Source organism: Gallus gallus, chromosome 33 (assembly GCF_016699485.2).
Source record: "Gallus gallus isolate bGalGal1 chromosome 33, bGalGal1.mat.broiler.GRCg7b, whole genome shotgun sequence".
Taxonomy (NCBI): Eukaryota; Metazoa; Chordata; class Aves; order Galliformes; family Phasianidae; genus Gallus; species Gallus gallus.
In genome coordinates, this window is record NC_052564.1 from 2,225,005 (window position 1) to 2,242,369 (window position 17,365).

A 17,365-nucleotide genomic window follows, 5' to 3' on the forward strand; every position below is an offset into this window, starting at 1 on the left:
GCATGACAGAAGTGCCCACTGCATGTCCTTGCTTGTGTTTGCAGCCACACAGCAGCACTGCCACCAAGCCACAGGAGCTGCAAGGCTAAGGGGCTATCAGATTGAGCTTCAGGTCAGCACACCACCACCACACCACTAAATTCTGTCTCTCAGTGCAACACTGAGCCTATTCTTGAACACTTTCTGTCTCACCTCTGTTGGCTGTTCCATTCCTGAGACAGAAGTGGCACCTCACTCAGGAAGGAGAGGGACACAAAGCTCTTGCAGGAGAACCTGCACCTCCTGCCATGCAGCTCTGCGCTACCCCAGAGTCACATCTCCTACCTACAAATTCATGCTCCAGAATGCCTCCTGAGAGTCCTGAGGGACTTTTCCTGGGCTCTCATGTGTACTTCAGCTACCCCAGGGCATGCTGGAGGCAGTGCCCACCTCTGTGTGGCAAATGGAAAGAAGCACTGAAGGGAGACTTCAGGGAAATGTTTAAGCCTCGGAGATGAGAACCCATATGCAAGACCCGTTCCTATTCAGGGTCTCACAGAGATTGAGGAAGAGGGGCTCTGACAACCAACGCTCAAAGCAGGTGCTGCTTCCGGCCTGCCAGAGGCACGGACAGATGTGAGCCTGAAAGCACAGACCCCAGTCAGGAGCCAAGGGATGGCCCGTCAGCTATTGCAGGCTGAGGTCACCGCACAGTCTGATTAACAGCCGTGTGCTTCCTGCTGGATTGTGGGTTTCTGAGTGCAACAGACCCCAGCAGCTCCAGAAATGTCTCACAAGAAGAATGACAGACAAAATCATTGCATGTCCTTCATTTATTAAGTTTCAGACAAAGCCTAGTTCCTCATGTACAGCGTCCCTGGGCTACACTGCAAAGGTACAGACTGAGAAGTAATTGATGTGGGTAATGACATTTCAGTGAAAAACATTAGAACGGTAGAAATACCGAATAAAACTTCTAATATATTGCTCTTACAAAATAAATAAATAAGTGCAAAGTAAGACAGATAGTGTTTGTAAAAGTCTGCATGACAAGTCATGTATAGATAAAGTTGGGCAGTTCATTGTTTTCAAAATAAAACTTGTCATCAGCTTCCAAACAGCATCCTTGAGCTCCTGGTTCCTCATGCTGTAGATGAGGGGGTTCACTGTTGGAGGCACCACCGAGTACAAAAATGACACCACCATGTCCAGGGATGGGGAGGAAATGGAAGAGGGCTTCAGGTAGGCAAAAAAGGCAGAGCTGACGAGAAGGGAGAGCACGGCCAGGTGAGGGAGGCACGTGGAGAAGGCTTTGTGCCGTCCCTGCTCAGAGGGTATCCTCAGCACGGCCCTGAAGATTTGCACATACGATACAACAATGAAGACAAAACACCCAAGCTCCAAAAGGACACTAACCACAATAAGCCCAACTTCCCTGAGGTAGGATTCTGAGCAGGAGAGCTTGAGGATGTGGGGGATTTCACAGAAGAACTGATCCACAGCATTGCTTTGGCACAGAGTCAGGGAAAATGTATTGGCAGTGTGCAGCAAAGCATGGAAAAGCCCAGTGCCCCAGGCAGCTGCTGCCATGGTGGCACAAGCTCTGCTGCCCAGCAGGGTCCCGTAGTGCAGGGGCTTGCAGATGGCAACGTAGCGGTCATAGGACATCACAGTGAGAAGGGAATATTCTGCTGAGATGAAGAAGAAAAGGAAAAAGACCTGTGCAGCACATCCTGCGTAGGAGATGTGCCTGGTGTGCCAGAGGGCATTGGCCATGGCTTTGGGGAGAGTGGTGGAGATGCAGCCCAGGTCGAGGAGGGCGAGGTTGAGGAGGAAGAAGTACATGGGGGTGTGCAGGCGGTGGTCGCAGGCTACGGCTGTGCTGATGAGGCCGTTGCCCAGGAGGGCAGCCAGGTAGATGCCCAGCAAGAGCCAGAAGTGCAGGAGCTGCAGCTGCCGCGTGTCTGCCAACGCCAGGAGGAGGAACTCGCTGACGGAGCTGCTGTTGGGCATCTGTGTTTCCTGGGCATGGAGTCCTGTTCAGAGTGCAGAAGATAATGACAAGTCAAGAGCATTCTCAGAGAAACGCCTCCCGTCATGCTGTAAAAATTTTTCCTTCACTTTGGAAAATGTTCATTTAACTCCATAACTTCAGTTTATTTTCATGAGCTTCCCCTTCCCTTAAGAGTTGAAGCTTAAAGAGTGCATAAGATAATGATGAGTCAAGATCCTCCTCAGAAACAGTCCTCCCGACATGCTACAAAATTTTTCTTTATCTTTGGAATATGTTCCTTTATCTCCATAGTTTGTGTTCAATTCCATGAGCTTCAGCATCCCTTTAGAAGGAGATGGTTAAGGAGCTCTTACTTTCCTCTCATTTCATAACCATATCCCAGCTGCCTGAATATTTTTCTCTTCGGAGCAGTTTCTATGTCTCATATCTTTACTTCCAATTGCTTTTAGAGCCCCCAAGCCCAGCCGCTGTGCACTAAAATTAGTCTTAGAGAACTCTGCCAGTTTGCACGATAAGTGCACTATACATGTCTGCAGAAAACAACCTTAACTTCAACGGATTATATCCTGTAAGCAAAGAAGGGATGAAAGCTCATTCTCTGTGACCGTTTACAAAAAAAGTGAATGAGGAAAGAATAATGCGGGAGTGTCAGAGCTGTGTTCAAAGTTGACTGCCCCTTTTAGTTTTCTGCCTCCAATCCTTTTCCCCTCCCTAAGGATATAAAAGAAAAATCCCTGCCTTGTCTCTCCTCTTGCAAAGTGCTGTTGGAAACACTCAGGGGTGCAGAGTAGCAGTGATCCCCCTGCCCCAGGCAGCAGCTGTGGCAGCAGAAGGCCCCTGCCCCGCCGGGAGGCTCCTTCCCCCCACACGTCTCCCCGCAGCGCCCTGGGCAGCTCCCCGGGCAGGCTGAGTGCTGAGCCTGGCAGGCGGCAGAGTCCCTGCCCCGGCACACAGCCCCTGGGGCACAGCAGGGACCCTGCTCTGCACCACAGCCCTGGGCACCCGGCTGCACCCCCGGCTGCACAGCCTGCAGCCGTCCTGGGACACGCAGCCCTCAGGGCTGTGCTCTGACAATGAAGCACCAAAGCCCTCAGCTGGAGTAGAAGTCTTTTTCCAGAGTAAGAAAATATGAAGTACCTTCAGCCAGATCTGCGATGGGATATCCCTGATTCAGTGATCCCTCCTGGAAAAACAGCTTCATTGCCTACTGCAAGAGACTTACCCTGTCAAGTGCTGTGAGCAATGCTCCTCCAGTGAGCTCACGTCCTACTCACACTGTACACATCCTGTAATCTCTTTCTCCTTTCTCTTCTATGCTCATGTAACCTGCAGATCATGCCTATAGCCCTGCTGTGCTGTACAGGAGAGCTGCTCCTGGGCATAGTTGTCTCTCTGCAGCACTGCCTGCTTCTATGAGCTCCCTGTGTCCCAGGAGCCCGGCCCAGCTCAGCAGCAGAGGAGGTGATTTCCTTCTCCCCATCTCTCTGGAGATGTCCATGGGTCTCCATGGCTGACTGCTTCTGCCAAGCAGCAGGTTCATCACTGAATCATAGATTCACAAAATCATGGAAAGGATTAGGTTGGAGGGGACTTTAAAGATCACCTTCTTGCTAATCCCCTGCCATGGGCAGTGTTGCCAACAATCACATCAAGTGGCCCAGCATTCCATCCAACCTGGCCTTGGATGCCTGCACAGATGGAGCATCCACAACCTCTCTGAGCAACCTGTTTGAGAGGCTCTCCACCCTCAGAGTAAAAAGTTTTTCCCAACTTCTAACCCAAATCTCCTATCTGTTTGTTTAATGCCCTTCCCCCTTGTCCTGTCAATATCAGACCATGTAAAATGTCAGTCCCCCTCTGTCATATTCTGGAAGGCTGCAAGGGGGTCTCCCCAGAGTCTTCTCTTATAGAAGCTTCAGAAATCCAGCTCCGTCAGACTTTCTCCATAGGAGAGGTGCTCCAGCCCTTTGCTCATCTTTGTAGCCCTCATCTGGACCTGCTCACACAGTTCCACATCCCTCCTGTATTGGGGTCCCAGGCTCAGACACAGTCCTCCAGGTGGGGCCTCATGAGGGCAGGGCAGAGGGTGGACAGTCTCCTCCCTATCCCTGCTGCCACCCCTCTGTTGATGCAGCCCAGGATACAGGTGGCTTTCTGGGCTTCAAGCACACACTGCTTCCTCATGTCCAGCTTTTCATCCATCATTGCAGAACACACTTTGAATTCACTTCAATTAGTCACCAACTGTCCATTGGATGGAGGCTGATTCCAGAAGCAAGGTTGGTCCTATCAGAGCATGTTTGCTTAGTAGAGGTGTAAACGCATCATCTGGAAACCTCTGCCCATGGCCCTTAAAAAAAGGAAACCCTGGGCTTGAAATGGGATTTAGCACCACATGGACCCATGGGAGATGGGAGTCCTCTTTGTTCGGTTCCAATGTGTGCAGTAAATTGTCTACACATGAATCCCTCTTATGAGTCCTTGGTCTTTATTCAGTGGGTGTGGAACAATTGCTCACCCAGAGGCACTCACAGGTGACCAAAGTGCCTGGGGAGGTCCACACAGGATCATGGGAGCTCGGAGTCCTCTTAGTTGAGTTCAGATGCATAGAGTGAGGTTCCTGTGTGTGAGCCCTCATCTGAATCCCCGCTCTTTATTCAGCATTGACTCAGTTGCTCACACACATGCTCAGTGAAGATGAGGGTGCCTGTGGTGATCCTTCCTGTGTGCCTGGGCCTGCAAGATATGGTGGAAGATCTCTGAGATAGACACCTCTTTCCTGAGCATCAGCTGGAGGCCAGAACGGAGTTATTCTTGACCATCCTGAATGTCATCACATCTCTGAGTAACGGGCACCTGAGAGTGTCCCCATGGAGCATGCAGGGTTATTCAGCTGATCAGATGGATGAGCTCACCAGAAGAAGAGTCAGATCTTTCCCTATTCCCCATCTATTGCGTATTCCAGAGCTTAAGGCATTACAAAGCTGTGACACACCTACATTCTCTCACTGATGACACCTTCCTTTGTTCTGGGCTCTCCTTTGCATGGCAGTTCCCTGAGGTCTCCAGCACACCTCAGCCAGATGGCAAATGCAGCTCAGGACCTTCAGGAAAGCCATGCCCTGATACTGTCAATGCTCACTGGACAACTGTGAGCCCCACAATGGGCCTATAGTACCTGTGTGCCACCTTCTGAACACCAGTACCGTGGTGTAGATGTATGGCCCAACCAGGGTTAATCAAATAATGCTTCTGGAATGGGATGCTTTCTGAAGTGTCTTTACACCAGACAGAAGACAACAAACATTAACTTAGTGATCCCAAAATCTCTGTGCATTTGTAGACCCAGGGTCTTGTTTGGATCACAGAGACATGGTGGCATGGTTCCCACCTCTGAGCTGTGGCAAAGGGGGGTGCAGACTCTTTCTGATGAATGGTCAAGGAAGTCGAGGACAGGCTGCTGCCCTCTGTGAGAGTGCACTGAGCTCTGCCTGGGGGTGGCAGAGGAACCAACTGAGAACTGATGGAAATGGCTTAAAGAGGAGACTGGCAGCATCTGTTCCCTGCTTCCTAAACAGGAAGAGCAAGAGGAAGGGGACAGGGGTGTGTCTGAGTTACAGCTGGGATGGATTTGTTTTCTTCACTGTCTCGTGTGATGCAGTGTTTTGGTTCTAGGAGAAAAACAACATAGATAACACTCCGATGTTTATATCTGCTGCTAAGCAGTGTAGTACAGAGCCAAGGCCACTGTCAGTGGAGGGCCCAACGAGCTGGGAAGGAACAGGATGAAGACAGCTGACTGAAAGTGGACAAAGGGACATTCCGTACCATCTGACAGCAAGTGGAAGGAGTACTGAAAGGGGTGGGAGTTCATCTCTCTTTCTTCTGCTGCCCAGGGGCCAGCTGGGCATTGGTTAGAGGGTGGTGAGCAAGTGCTTGTGCATCACTTGCTATGTACTGTCACATATACATGTATATATAGTCATAAATATTACCCTTTTCCTTTGATCTCTATCAGGAAATAGGTTTATTTCAACCCACGAACTGTACTTTGTTTTTTTTCCCATTTCTCGTCTCCAACGCACTGGAAAGGGGGCAGTGCACAAAGCACTGTGTGGTGCTGAGCCACCAGCCGGGTTAAACATCCACAGTCATTTGGGTGCCCAATATGGGGCTCCTAGTGTGGAAATAACAGCAGATCTGTCCAGAGCAAGTTAACACAGGGCCTTGTGGTAGTTGGATAATTGCTGGCCATTATGCTGATTGTTTCCCTATTTATGGAGATCGTTGAGTCCTCCCATGAAACTGCACTGCACAGCTCCTTGCTTGCTGCTTGTTTTCCCTGCTGCACTGTTTGTCAACTCTGGGGGCTGATTAGGGATTTTATTTAGTTGTGCTGTTTTGCTATGTCTTATATCACGATAAAGCTTTCAGCTGACAAACTGAAGTACTGTGTGCATTCAGCTCTACAGCCATCTTTGGGTTTTGGAAGTCATATTGCTGATATGTTTAGTAATTACACCCTTGGCTTTGTCTCCTCAGGGAGCCCGGCTTTGGAGGAGATAAGGGAGGGCACTTTCCATCAGTCCCTCATCCTCCCTTTCACTTCTCCTTCTTTCCCTAGAGCTCAAGAGCTAGTTACAACAGCGCCTGAGAACTTTGTCTATCCATGGGATGTTCAAACCAACGTGCTCCCATTGCTACATGCCATTTATGTGTTTCAGGTCATGTTTCAGGTTAAACAACCATTCAAGAATATGACTGAGAGATCGGCCCCAAGGCAGGATAGCTCTGCATGGCCGGGGTGTGGGACGGTCTGGGCAGGTGCCTGGAGCAGTGGGCACCCCCAGGGGTTTGGAACTTCATCTCTGAGCAACTGTAGGATCCTGAGGAAGTGGTAGAATCTTTGGGGAAGGTGTGCTGTGGCCCTGCTAATCCTAAAGAGGCACAAATCACTGCAGCGTGCCAGGGCCGGGCCCACACCTGCTGAGCTGTGTTCAGCACTCTTCAGCATCCTCAAGGGGAAGAGAGCCAGATCTGCTGGCAGTGCTGCAGCCTCTCCAACTCCTGGGACAGACCCTGCAGCAGCTCCAATTCCTGCTATAGGTCCTGGAGTTGCAAATATATTCATTGTGCTGCTGTCCATGGCTGTACCTCCCCCAGATATAGACAAAGCAGGAAAAGATAAGACCAAAGGAAAAGTATTATTTGCAAGCTTTCTTAGTGACCTATTCAGGGAATCTGGTTCCATATTTACATGAGCTCTCTGTGTGACAAAATAGGAACTAGATAGTAAATAAGAAAAGGAATAAATTGCAATGTTTATTTATAGATTTCTGTAACACACTTACACAAGCAAAAAATGAAACACACATAAAACATGAAGAACCATCACTGGCAAACGTGTGAGGAAAATGTGCACTTTATTGAATCCGGAATAGTGCATATGGCAACACTTTGCTGAGGGCATGCTTGATCTCCTTGTTCCTCATACTGTAGATGATAGGGTTCAGTGTTGGAGGCACCACTGAGTAAAGAAGTGCCGCTGTCAGATCCAGAAATGGAGAGGAAATGGAGAAGGGCTTCAGGTATGCAAACATGACAGTGCTGAGAAACAGGAAAAGCACGGCCAGGTGAGGGAGGCACGTGGAGAAGGCTTTGTGCCGTCCCTGCTCAGAGGGCATCCTCAGCACGGCCCTGAAGATCTGCACGTAGGACACAACAATGAAAACAAAGAATACAGACGATAAGCAGACACTAAAAACGAGTAACCCAAGTTCCCTGAGATAGGATTTTGAGCAGGAAAGCTTGAGAATCTGGGGGATTTCACAGAAGAACTGATCCACAGCATTGCCTTGGCAGAGAGGTACTGAAAATGTATTGGCAGTGTGCAGCAGGGAAGTAAGGAGCCCAGTGCCCCAGGCAGCTGCTGCCATGCGGGCACAAGCTCTGCTGCCCAGCAGGGTCCCATAGTGCAGGGGCTTGCAGATGGCAACGTAGCGGTCATAGGACATGATGGTGAGAATGCAATACTCTGATCCAAAGAAGAATAGAAACAAGAAGACCTGTGCAGCACATCCTACATAGGAGATGTGCCTGGTGTGCCAGAGGGCATTGGCCATGGCTTTGGGGAGAGTGGTGGAGATGCAGCCCAGGTCGAGGAGGGCGAGGTTGAGGAGGAAGAAGTACATGGGGGTGTGCAGGCGGTGGTCGCAGGCTACGGCTGTGCTGATGAGGCCGTTGCCCAGGAGGGCAGCCAGGTAGATGCCCAGCAAGAGCCAGAAGTGCAGGAGCTGCAGCTGCCGCGTGTCTGCCAACGCCAGGAGGAGGAACTCGCTGATGGAGCTGCTGTTGGGCATCTGCGGTTCCTGGGCATGGAGTCCTGTTCAGAGCGCAGGAGATAATGACAAGACAAGGCAATTCTCAGAATCACTCATCCCACTGTACTGTAAAATGTTTTCATTCTCTTAGGACAATGTTCCTGTATTACCATAACTTGAATTTATTTTCATGAAGTTCAGCATTCCAGAAGCAGAAGAACCTTATGGAGCTTTAGCCTCCCTCTCATTTCCTAATCTTATCCCATCTCCCTGGATATTTTCATCTGCTTTCATGTCTCATATCTTTACACCAAATGCTCTTAGAGACAACAATGCCAACCTCTGTGTCCTTCAATTTCTGTTGGATAACGCTGCCTGTTTGTAGGAGAAGTGTCTTATTCATGTCTGCAGAAAACAGCAACCATTTCAACTGGTTCCATTCTTCGAGAAATGAGAGGCTGAAAGCACATTCTTTGTGACTGTATATAAAAGCAGTGATTGATTAAAGCACAATTCAGGAGATTCTGAGACGTGTTCAAAGTTGACAGCCGATTTTAGATTTATGCCCCCAGTCCTTTTCCCTTCCCTCAGAATAGGAAAGGGAAAATCTCAGCCTTTTTCCTCCTCATGCAAAGTGCATTTGGAAATACCTTGTGGTGCAGTGTAGCTGTGATCCCCCTGCCCCAGGCAGCAGCTGTGGCAGCAGAAGGCCCCTGCCCTGCCGGGGGGCTCCTTCCCCCCACACGTCTCCCCGCAGCGCCTTGGGCAGCTCCCCGGGCAGGCTGAATGCTGAGCCTGGAAGGCGGCAGAGTCCCTGCCCCAGCACACAGCCCCTGGGGCACAGCAGGGACCCTGCTCTGCACCACAGCCCTGGGCACCCGGCTGCACCCCCGGCTGCACAGCCTGCAGCTGTCCTGGGACACACAGCCCTCAGGGCTGTGCTCAGGGAAGCCATGGTTGGGAGCAGACCTGTTTCCATGAGAAAGAAACAGAGTGTCTGCAGCCTGATCTGCTTTGGAGTGTCCCAAATTTAGCCATCCCTCCTGTAAATGCACCTGCATTGCATTCAGCCTGACACTTACTGTTTCAAGGGCTGTGAAAAATGCTCCTCCAGTGAGCTCACAGCCTGCTGCCACCATGCACTGTTTGTAAATTCCCTCTTATTTCTCTGCTCTCCCCATGCACCTGGGGTGTACAGGAGCTGCTCCTGGGCACAGCTGTCTCCCTTCAGCTCTGCCAACTTGTATAAGCGTTCTGTGTCCCAGGGGGCCGGCTCAGCTCAGCATCAGAGGAGGTGATTTCCTTCTCCCCACTGCTCTCCCTGGAGATATCCATGGCCCTCTTGAGCTGACAGCTCCTGCAAGGCAGCACTGTCATCACTGCAGAATGTACTTCGAAGTCAGATCCATTAATCAACACGTCCAGAGGATTCCAAAAGCATGGATGTTCCAATGAAAATAAATTAGACCACAATGAAAGCAAATGCCAAATCAGGAAACCTCTGCTCATGACCAATATGAAAGAGGTCACAAAGATAAGGACAGGGAGGGGTTGACTTCTCCTGTTCTGGGCAGTGGTAGAGCTGAGGCAGTGCAGGCATAACATTACAGAATCATTCAGTGATTAGGCTAAGATTGGAGGGGCTTTCAAACTGCACCTGGTTCCAAGTCCCAGCAATGGGCAGGGCTGCCAAGCACCGGATCAGGCTGCCCAGGATCCCATCCATTCTGACCTTGAATGCCTCCACGCATGTGGCACACAAAACTTCTTTGGGCAACGTGTTTCACTTCCTTCAAGTAGATTTTTTTTTTTTTTTTTCTTAAAAGCTAAGCTAAATCTCCCTTCTGTACGTTAAAGCCATTTCCCTTTGTCCTATTACTATCCGACCGTCTTGTCCCAACCCTAAGGTTAAGAGGTCATCTGCTGATGGAAACCCTGGGACTGAAGTGGGATCAGTTCCCCAGAGGTCCATGGGAGCCTTATGTCCTCTTAGTTCACATGTGCACAAAGTTCAGATGTCTGTGTGTGAACTCCTCATCTGAACGCTTGGTCTTCATTCAACAGGGACTGCATCGCTCACACAGACACGCTCAGTGATGCCCAAGGTGCCTGGGGTGATCCTAGTTGTGTGCTGGTGCTTGTGAAGTGTGGTGGAACATCTCTGAGACAGACACCTCCTTCCTGAGCATCAGCTGAGGGCCAGAAGGGAGGTATTCTTGGCCATCCTAAATGCCAGAACAGCCCTGTGCTCAGGGCACCCAGTGTGCCTTTTGCACCTGTCCCCATGGAGCATGTTGTGTTATTCTGCCGACCGAATGGATCAGTGTTGTGAGTTAGCATCACAACACAGTGTTCTCGTGCAGGAAAATTTCTTTATTGCTGTGATGATCACGATCATGAGGCTGTGTATCTGTGCTTATTCTTCTAAGCAGCCTTTTACACTCCAACACGCATAGTCAGTACGTTTGCACTAACAATGCATTGGCTAGAAAGCAATCAAATTCCATAACAAGTCTTCATAATCAGCAGACAGCTTATCTTATGGCTTGGTACAAAAAACCCCCTTTTTATTCAGACCTTCTGCCTCCTTTCCAGAGCCTCATTATCAGAGAGTCAGCATTCAACGAGGCCGAGCTGACCTCTCCATCTCCCACAGATGAGCTCACAAAAGAAGAGCCAGATCTTCCTCTCTGCTCCACCTGTGTCAAACTCCAGAGTTCAAGGCATTACAAAGCTTTGGAACGTTTACATTCTTTCACTGATGACACCTCAGTTTGCTCTGAGCTCTCATTTGAATGGCATCAGGAGAAGTCTAGGGTCATGCCAGTTCCCAGTTGACAGGAAGCTGGCAAACATTGTTCCAGTTTGAAAGAAGAGCAAGAAAGATGATCTAGGGAATAATGAACCTGTCAGTCTCACTTCAGTACCTGGTAGAATTATGGAAAAAAAAAATGATGATGAAAGCTATTGAAAACACCTGAAAGACAATTTTGTCCTTGGTCAAAGCCAATACAAGTCCATGAGTGGAAAATCCTATTGAACTTAATGTCCTTTGATGAAGACGTCATCCATTTAGATGAACAAGGGAAGCAAACTGATGTTGGCTTTTTGGATTTCAGTGGAGCGTTTGATAGTGTTCCTCACAGAATACTTTTGGACAGAATGTCCTGCATAGGGTTAGACAGAAACACAGTGCTGTGGGTGAGCATTTGGCCAGTGGATGGGGCCCAAAGGCTTACAGTAAAACTGTTCCATTAAGTTGACGGATGGTCACAAGTAGGGTACCTCCAGGCTCCATTTGAGGACCACTTCTCTTGGATGTTTTTATCAATGACCAGCATGCAAGAGTAAAAGGTGTTTTGAGCAAGTTTGATGATGATATTGAACTGGGAGGTGCTGTTTCCATCACTGAAGGTGGAGAGGTCTTGCAGAGAGATGTGGACAAGTTAGAGAACTGGGCAAGCACCAACTGCATGAAGTATAACAAGAACAAGTGCCTGATTCTGCACCTGGGAAGGTGCAACCCTGCACATACACACTGACTGCGGGATGGGACACTGGACAGCAGTCCCACTGAAAGGGGTTTGGGGTCCTGGTCAACAGCAAATTGGGTGTGAGTCAGCAGTGTGCCCAGGAAGCCATGAAGGCCAACCATCCCCTGGGGTGCATTGAGCAGGGCACTGCAGGCTGGGTAAGGGAAGGGATTGTCCCTCTCTGCTCTGCGCTGCTGCAGCCTCACCTGGAGCACTGGGTGCACTGCTGGGCACCACAGAACATAAAAGACATAAAGCTATTGGAGACTGTCCAAAGGAGGGCTCTAGAACTGAGAGATCTGAAGTTCAAAGTTTCATTGGGATTGACTGCTTGTTGAGAATTGGCCCTTCTCACATCCCACATCCTGGGATGAGACACACTGCCCACATGGGATTTGAGACTCACGGCATCCTTGCACCCCATGCAGAGCCTGGGAACCGCAGCCCCCTTGTCTTTCATTTGACCTCCTACAATCATCCATCCCACTGCCCCAGGAAGGGCCCTGAGCCAGCATGAGGGACAGGATCTCCCTGCCAAGGGTCTGGCGATCAGGGCTTGGCCTTTCTGCTTCTTAACACAAAGGAGGTTTTTCGCAGCATCACAGCCACCATCCCAGTGCCTTTGCTTGCCTGTAAGCATGGCTTCCAATTATTTGCTCTAACAAGTCCCTGGGGAAGCTTGCTTGTTAGTGGCCCTCAGTGGGGCCCATTAATACTCCAAGAAACTTCTCTGTTCCTTCTGACTTGGTCTTCTTCAGCCCTTTGTGCGATCTTCTCTCTTCACTAGTGGTTGATGGACTCAGCAGCAAAAGCGCCCTGGGACCCCTTACAACCTAAAGAGCCCTCCTGTGCCTTGTGCCTTCCTGTCATCTTCTTCAAGTGTTCAGAACTTGTACAGAAAAATGGAGAGGTATCAGGAAGAGCTTAAAGAGGAAGAGATTGATGGGCATTTAAGAAGTCTATTTATTTATTTGTTTATTTATGGTTGTGTTTAAACAAGAAGTTAAAGCAGCACTTGGCAGTTGATACTGATCCAGGATGTCCCCTAATGAGCTTTGCTCTGTCACTGTTGTGGACAAACGTCCTCCTCAACTTCCCCACCCCATTTTTACTCCCATTGGCTCCATGGGACTGGCATCACTTCTCCTCACATCACTCTTCTCGTCTGGAGTCACCCGCTCACTGTTAAACCTCCTTTGCACCAACTCCCACTGGCTCTCCTCAGAGAACCGGCTGCACGTGGGCAATGAAGGATTTCTCTATTTTGCCAACAAACAGAAGGAAACGTGATGCAATTGAATGAACAGTAAAACACAGTGATCAACTGCATGCCTTGTCTAAGCTGCATCTATTTAGGTTGGTCTTTCACAAGAAGTACTTGTACAAGAAATGAATTAGACAGGGATAGGAAGGGATAGATATAATCACAGTGAAGGAGCTGACAAGAGAGTCCATCAGACTTTGGAGAGATGGAGCAGGTTCCAGTAATCTCCCTGAAGGTCAGAGATAAGCCAGACAGTTTGGAAGCATTTGAGTGAAGAAAGAGCAAGGGATGGGGAAATGTCGAGAGCAGTGGGAAGAGAGTGTGTCTGCATGGCCTGCTGAATACATGCTCTTCAGCATGGTCATGTATTAAGGAGAGCTGGATACCCCTGGAGGATGAGGGACATGAAATACGCAGCAGGGTAGAGCAGCGGTGGACGCTGGGCATTAGTCACAGGGCATTGGCACTGGCACTGCTATCTGTGTCGCTGTACCTGAAGGCATCTGTGTCCTGCAAACACAGTTCTGGAAAATGTTGCCCTTTTCAGAAAAAGACAAAATAAATAAATAAATAGATAGATAGATACAAAATCTATAAGAAAAAGAAAAATATACAAAATCCGCAAAAAAACGACTCTGTGCTACCGTATAAAAGTTTCTAGTTCAGCTTGTGCTGGTGTTCTCGTTAGAGTGAAAACATATAGAATACATCCTAATTGGGAAGCATCAGTGGACTTAGTCTGACTGGATAGCTTATCTTTGGTATCTGTATTCAGAAGTTTTCACAGAGGCATTTGATCCATTGTGGGTCTGGGAGCTGATGAAGCAGCACAGCCACTCTTAAGGCATGGCTTTCCTGAAGGCCCTGTGCTGCATTTGCAGCTGCATGTGAGTGTGCTGGACAGCCCAGGGAACTGGCATGCCACTCGGCTGCTTCTGATGCCATTCACATGAGTTTTCGTCTGTTGAGGAATAAAGATGTGTGTTAGCTTTGCAGTGCCTTGAAATCCAGAATATTAATTGCATCAAGAACGGAGAAAGATCTGGCTCTGCTTTCTTCAGCTCATCCATTTATTCATATGGATAACTCTGCACGTTCCATAGAGGCTGGTGAAAAAAGCACACTTGAGTGCCCTAAAAATAGGGGTCTGTTGTTATTTAGGATGTCCAGGATTACCTCTGTCTCCTCTCTGGCCCGCAGCTGATGCTCAGGAAGGAGGTGTCTATCTCAGGGATTTCCCACACACTTTACAAGCACCAGCACACATCCAGGGGCACCAAAGGCACCTTGGTCATCACCCAGGGCCTGTGTGTGAGCAACTGACTCCCCACTGAACGACCAAGAACTCAGAGCAGGAGCTCACATGCAGGCAACTCACAGTGCACATCTGACTGATCCAGAGGAATCCCAGCTCCTGTGGGTCCATGGAGAGCTGAATCCCATTTCAGCCCCTGGGTTTCCATCTGGGGATGAGATGCCTGCACTTTCTCAGATGGATCACTGCCCTGCCCAGGGGAAGTCCACCCCTCCCTGTCCTTCTCTGTGTGCCCTTTCGGTTACAGCAAACACTCTCTGGTAGGACTAACCATATGTCTGTGATATAGCAGTGTCCACTGGACATTAGATGGTTAATGTAGCAGATTTCAAAGTACAGTCACCACGCTGTTGTCTTTGAGGAGCTGTTGGCCATGGAGACCCAGGGACATCTCAGGGGAGGTGAGTGGTGAGGAAAAAATGACATCCTCTGCTACTGATCTGGGCTGAACTCTTGGGACAGAAAGAGCTCATACAAGTGGGCAGTGCTGCAGAGAGACAACTCTGCCCAGGAGCAGCTCTTCTGCACTGCTCCGCTGGGCTGGCGGCATGATCTGCTGGTGACATGAGGATAGAAGTTAAATGAGCGTGAGCAGGCTGTGAACTCACTGGAGGAGGATTTCTCACAGCTCTTGACAAGGTAAATCTCTCGCTGCAGGCAGTGCAGCCTCTTTTACTGGAAAGATCACTTATCCTTCAAACAGGCAGATTTCTGAAAGAAATTTAAGTGCACAGTGATTGGGTCAGTGTTGTGAGTGCAGACATTGTAAAGATAAAAGACATAAAAAATGCTCATAAGAAGAATATATCCAGAAGCTGGGATATGATAAGGAAATGAAATCAAAATGAGATCTAATATAGCTTCTACTTCCTGTAGAATAATGAACCTCATGAAATTAAACACAACGTATAGAGTTAAATGGCCAATTTCCAAAAACCAAGAATTTTTTTATTAAATGGCGGGAGGAGTGTATCTGAGGATGGTCTTCACTCATCATTATCTTCTGCACTCTGAACAGGACTCCATGCCCAGGAAGTGCAGATGCCCAACAGCAGCTCCATCAGCGAGTTCCTCCTCCTGGCGTTGGCAGACACGCGGCAGCTGCAGCTCCTGCACTTCTGGCTCTTGCTGGGCATCTACCTGGCTGCCCTCCTGGGCAACGGCCTCATCAGCACAGCCGTAGCCTGCGACCACCGCCTGCACACCCCCATGTACTTCTTCCTCCTCAACCTCGCCCTCCTCGACCTGGGCTGCATCTCCACCACTCTCCCCAAAGCCATGGCCAATGCCCTCTGGCACACCAGGGCCATCTCCTACGCAGGATGTGCTGCACAGGTCTTCTTTTTATTATTCTTATTTTCTGCAGAATATTCCCTTCTCACTGTGATGTCCTATGACCGCTACGTTGCCATCTGCAAGCCCCTGCACTACGGGACCCTGCTGGGCAGCAGAGCTTGTGCCACCATGGCAGCAGCTGCCTGGGTCACTGGGCTTCTCTATTCCCTGCTGCACACTATCAATACGTTTTCAATACCTCTGTGCCAAGGCAATGCTGTGGATCAGTTCTTCTGTGAAATCCCCCACATCCTCAAGCTCTCCTGCTCAGAATCTGACTATCTTAGGGAAACTGGGATTATTGTTTTTAGCTTTTCTTTTGTCCTTGGGTGTTTTGCTTTCATTCTTTTCTCCTATGTGCAGATCTTCAGGGCCGTGCTGAGGATGCCCTCTGAGCAGGGACGCCACAAAGCCTTCTCCACGTGCCTCCCTCACCTGGCTGTGGTCTCCCTCTTTGTCAGCACTGTAATGTTTGCCTATATGAAGCCTCCCTCCTTCTCATCTCGATCCCTGGATCTGGTGGTTTCATCGCTGTACTCAGTGGTACCTCCCACTGTTAATCCCTGCATCTACAGCATGAGGAACCAAGAGCTCAAGGATGCAGTGAAGACACTACGAAGAATCCCACAGGGTATCAGAAAATTCTAGAACAAAATTTTGTTATTTCTTCTTGTTACTATTTCATAAAATTTGGATTTGAATTTAAATATGTTTATTCTTAGCCTCCTACTTGTTAATTATTGACCTTGTCCCAGTCACCTTTCGTACCTACAGAAGCAGGTTTCCTCTGTAGATAAACGCTATAAAGAAGACATTAGAATTTCATTTGTTTCTGCGCCTGTGTCTCTCCTTCTGCTCTGGACCTGGTGGAGCAAAATTGTTATGCAGGAGGATTTCAGGGACCAGGAGCCCAGCTGCCAAATGGAGCAGCAGCCCTGGTGTCCCTCGGAGATGCTCCTCACTGCCTGGTTGGCTCCCGCTATCTGTGCCCATGGAGCCAGGGCTGCTTCTTTGCTGGGGCCATGGTGATGGGCAGGAGCAGGAGGTGGTCTTTTGAGTGCTGCTGTCCTTCCACTCCTGTGCTTTCCTACTGTACCTCTGCACTCCTGGTAGCCCTCGGGTCTCATGTGATTTCACAGCAGTCCTGTTGTCCCTGCAGTGGCATCCCTGTGGTTGCAGACAGAAGCAACAATGTGCACCAATGTGTCAGAGCTGGCTTCACTGGTCAGCACCACCATAACACAAGGGGCTGCTCAGAGCAGAGACCTGAAGGCCTCTTCCAAAGCTGATGTCATCAATGCAGACAAGGAGTTGCTCTCTGTTCTTTTGTTTTCTGGAGTTCTCCACAGACTAAAGGACACAGAGTCCCAGGTGATCTGTAAGTGATTGAGTGCTGGACCAAGAGCTCCCTTCTTGGTGGCACTGATTATGGTATTATAAAACCAGAGAATGTCTTGGGTTAGCGGGACCTTAGCAATTCCTTCCTACCTACCCGCCATGGGAAGGGTTGCCTCCCACTAGATCAGGTTGTCCAGGGCTGGCCTTGAGCACCTCCAGATTGCCCTCCTTCTCTATTCCAGTGCCTTCCCACCCTCTGAGGAAAGA

The 17,365-nt window shown here is 49.3% G+C and overlaps 3 protein-coding genes across 3 annotated transcripts; 1 reads left to right on the top strand and 2 right to left on the bottom strand.

The window, feature by feature from the left end:
- Positions 1-571: 571 nt before the first annotated feature.
- On the bottom strand, positions 572-1,992 carry LOC121107994 (olfactory receptor 14A16-like). The gene is made up of 2 exons (XM_040654645.1): positions 1,080-1,992; positions 572-594 (listed from the first exon to the last, which is right to left on the bottom strand). The coding sequence occupies exons 1-2, from the start codon at positions 1,990-1,992 to the stop codon at positions 572-574; spliced, it is 936 nt and encodes a 311-aa protein (XP_040510579.1).
- A 5,424-nt stretch (positions 1,993-7,416) lies between these two features.
- Positions 7,417-8,193, bottom strand: LOC777021 (olfactory receptor 14J1-like; the record flags this gene model as incomplete). The annotated part of the gene is made up of 2 exons (XM_040654646.1): positions 7,417-8,058; positions 8,128-8,193. Coding segments are annotated over 2 exons (708 nt in total), but the record flags the coding sequence as incomplete, so codon positions are not given.
- Positions 8,194-15,847: 7,654 nt separating this feature from the next.
- LOC121107995 (olfactory receptor 14C36-like) lies at positions 15,848-16,408 on the top strand (the record flags this gene model as incomplete). The annotated part of the gene is made up of 1 exon (XM_040654647.1): positions 15,848-16,408. A coding segment is annotated over one exon (561 nt), but the record flags the coding sequence as incomplete, so codon positions are not given.
- Between the last annotated feature and the right edge of the window lie 957 nt (positions 16,409-17,365).

Excerpts from the sequence above, each read along its gene's own strand:
- LOC121107994 (XM_040654645.1), bottom strand. The coding sequence starts at position 1,992 with ATGCCCAACAGCAGCTCCGTCAGCGAGTTCCTCCTCCTGGCGTTGGCA. Across the intron at positions 595-1,079 it reads TGTTTGGAAGCTGATGACAA|GCCGGAAGCAGCACCTGCTT; the intron begins GTTTTATTTTGA and ends TGCCTCTGGCAG.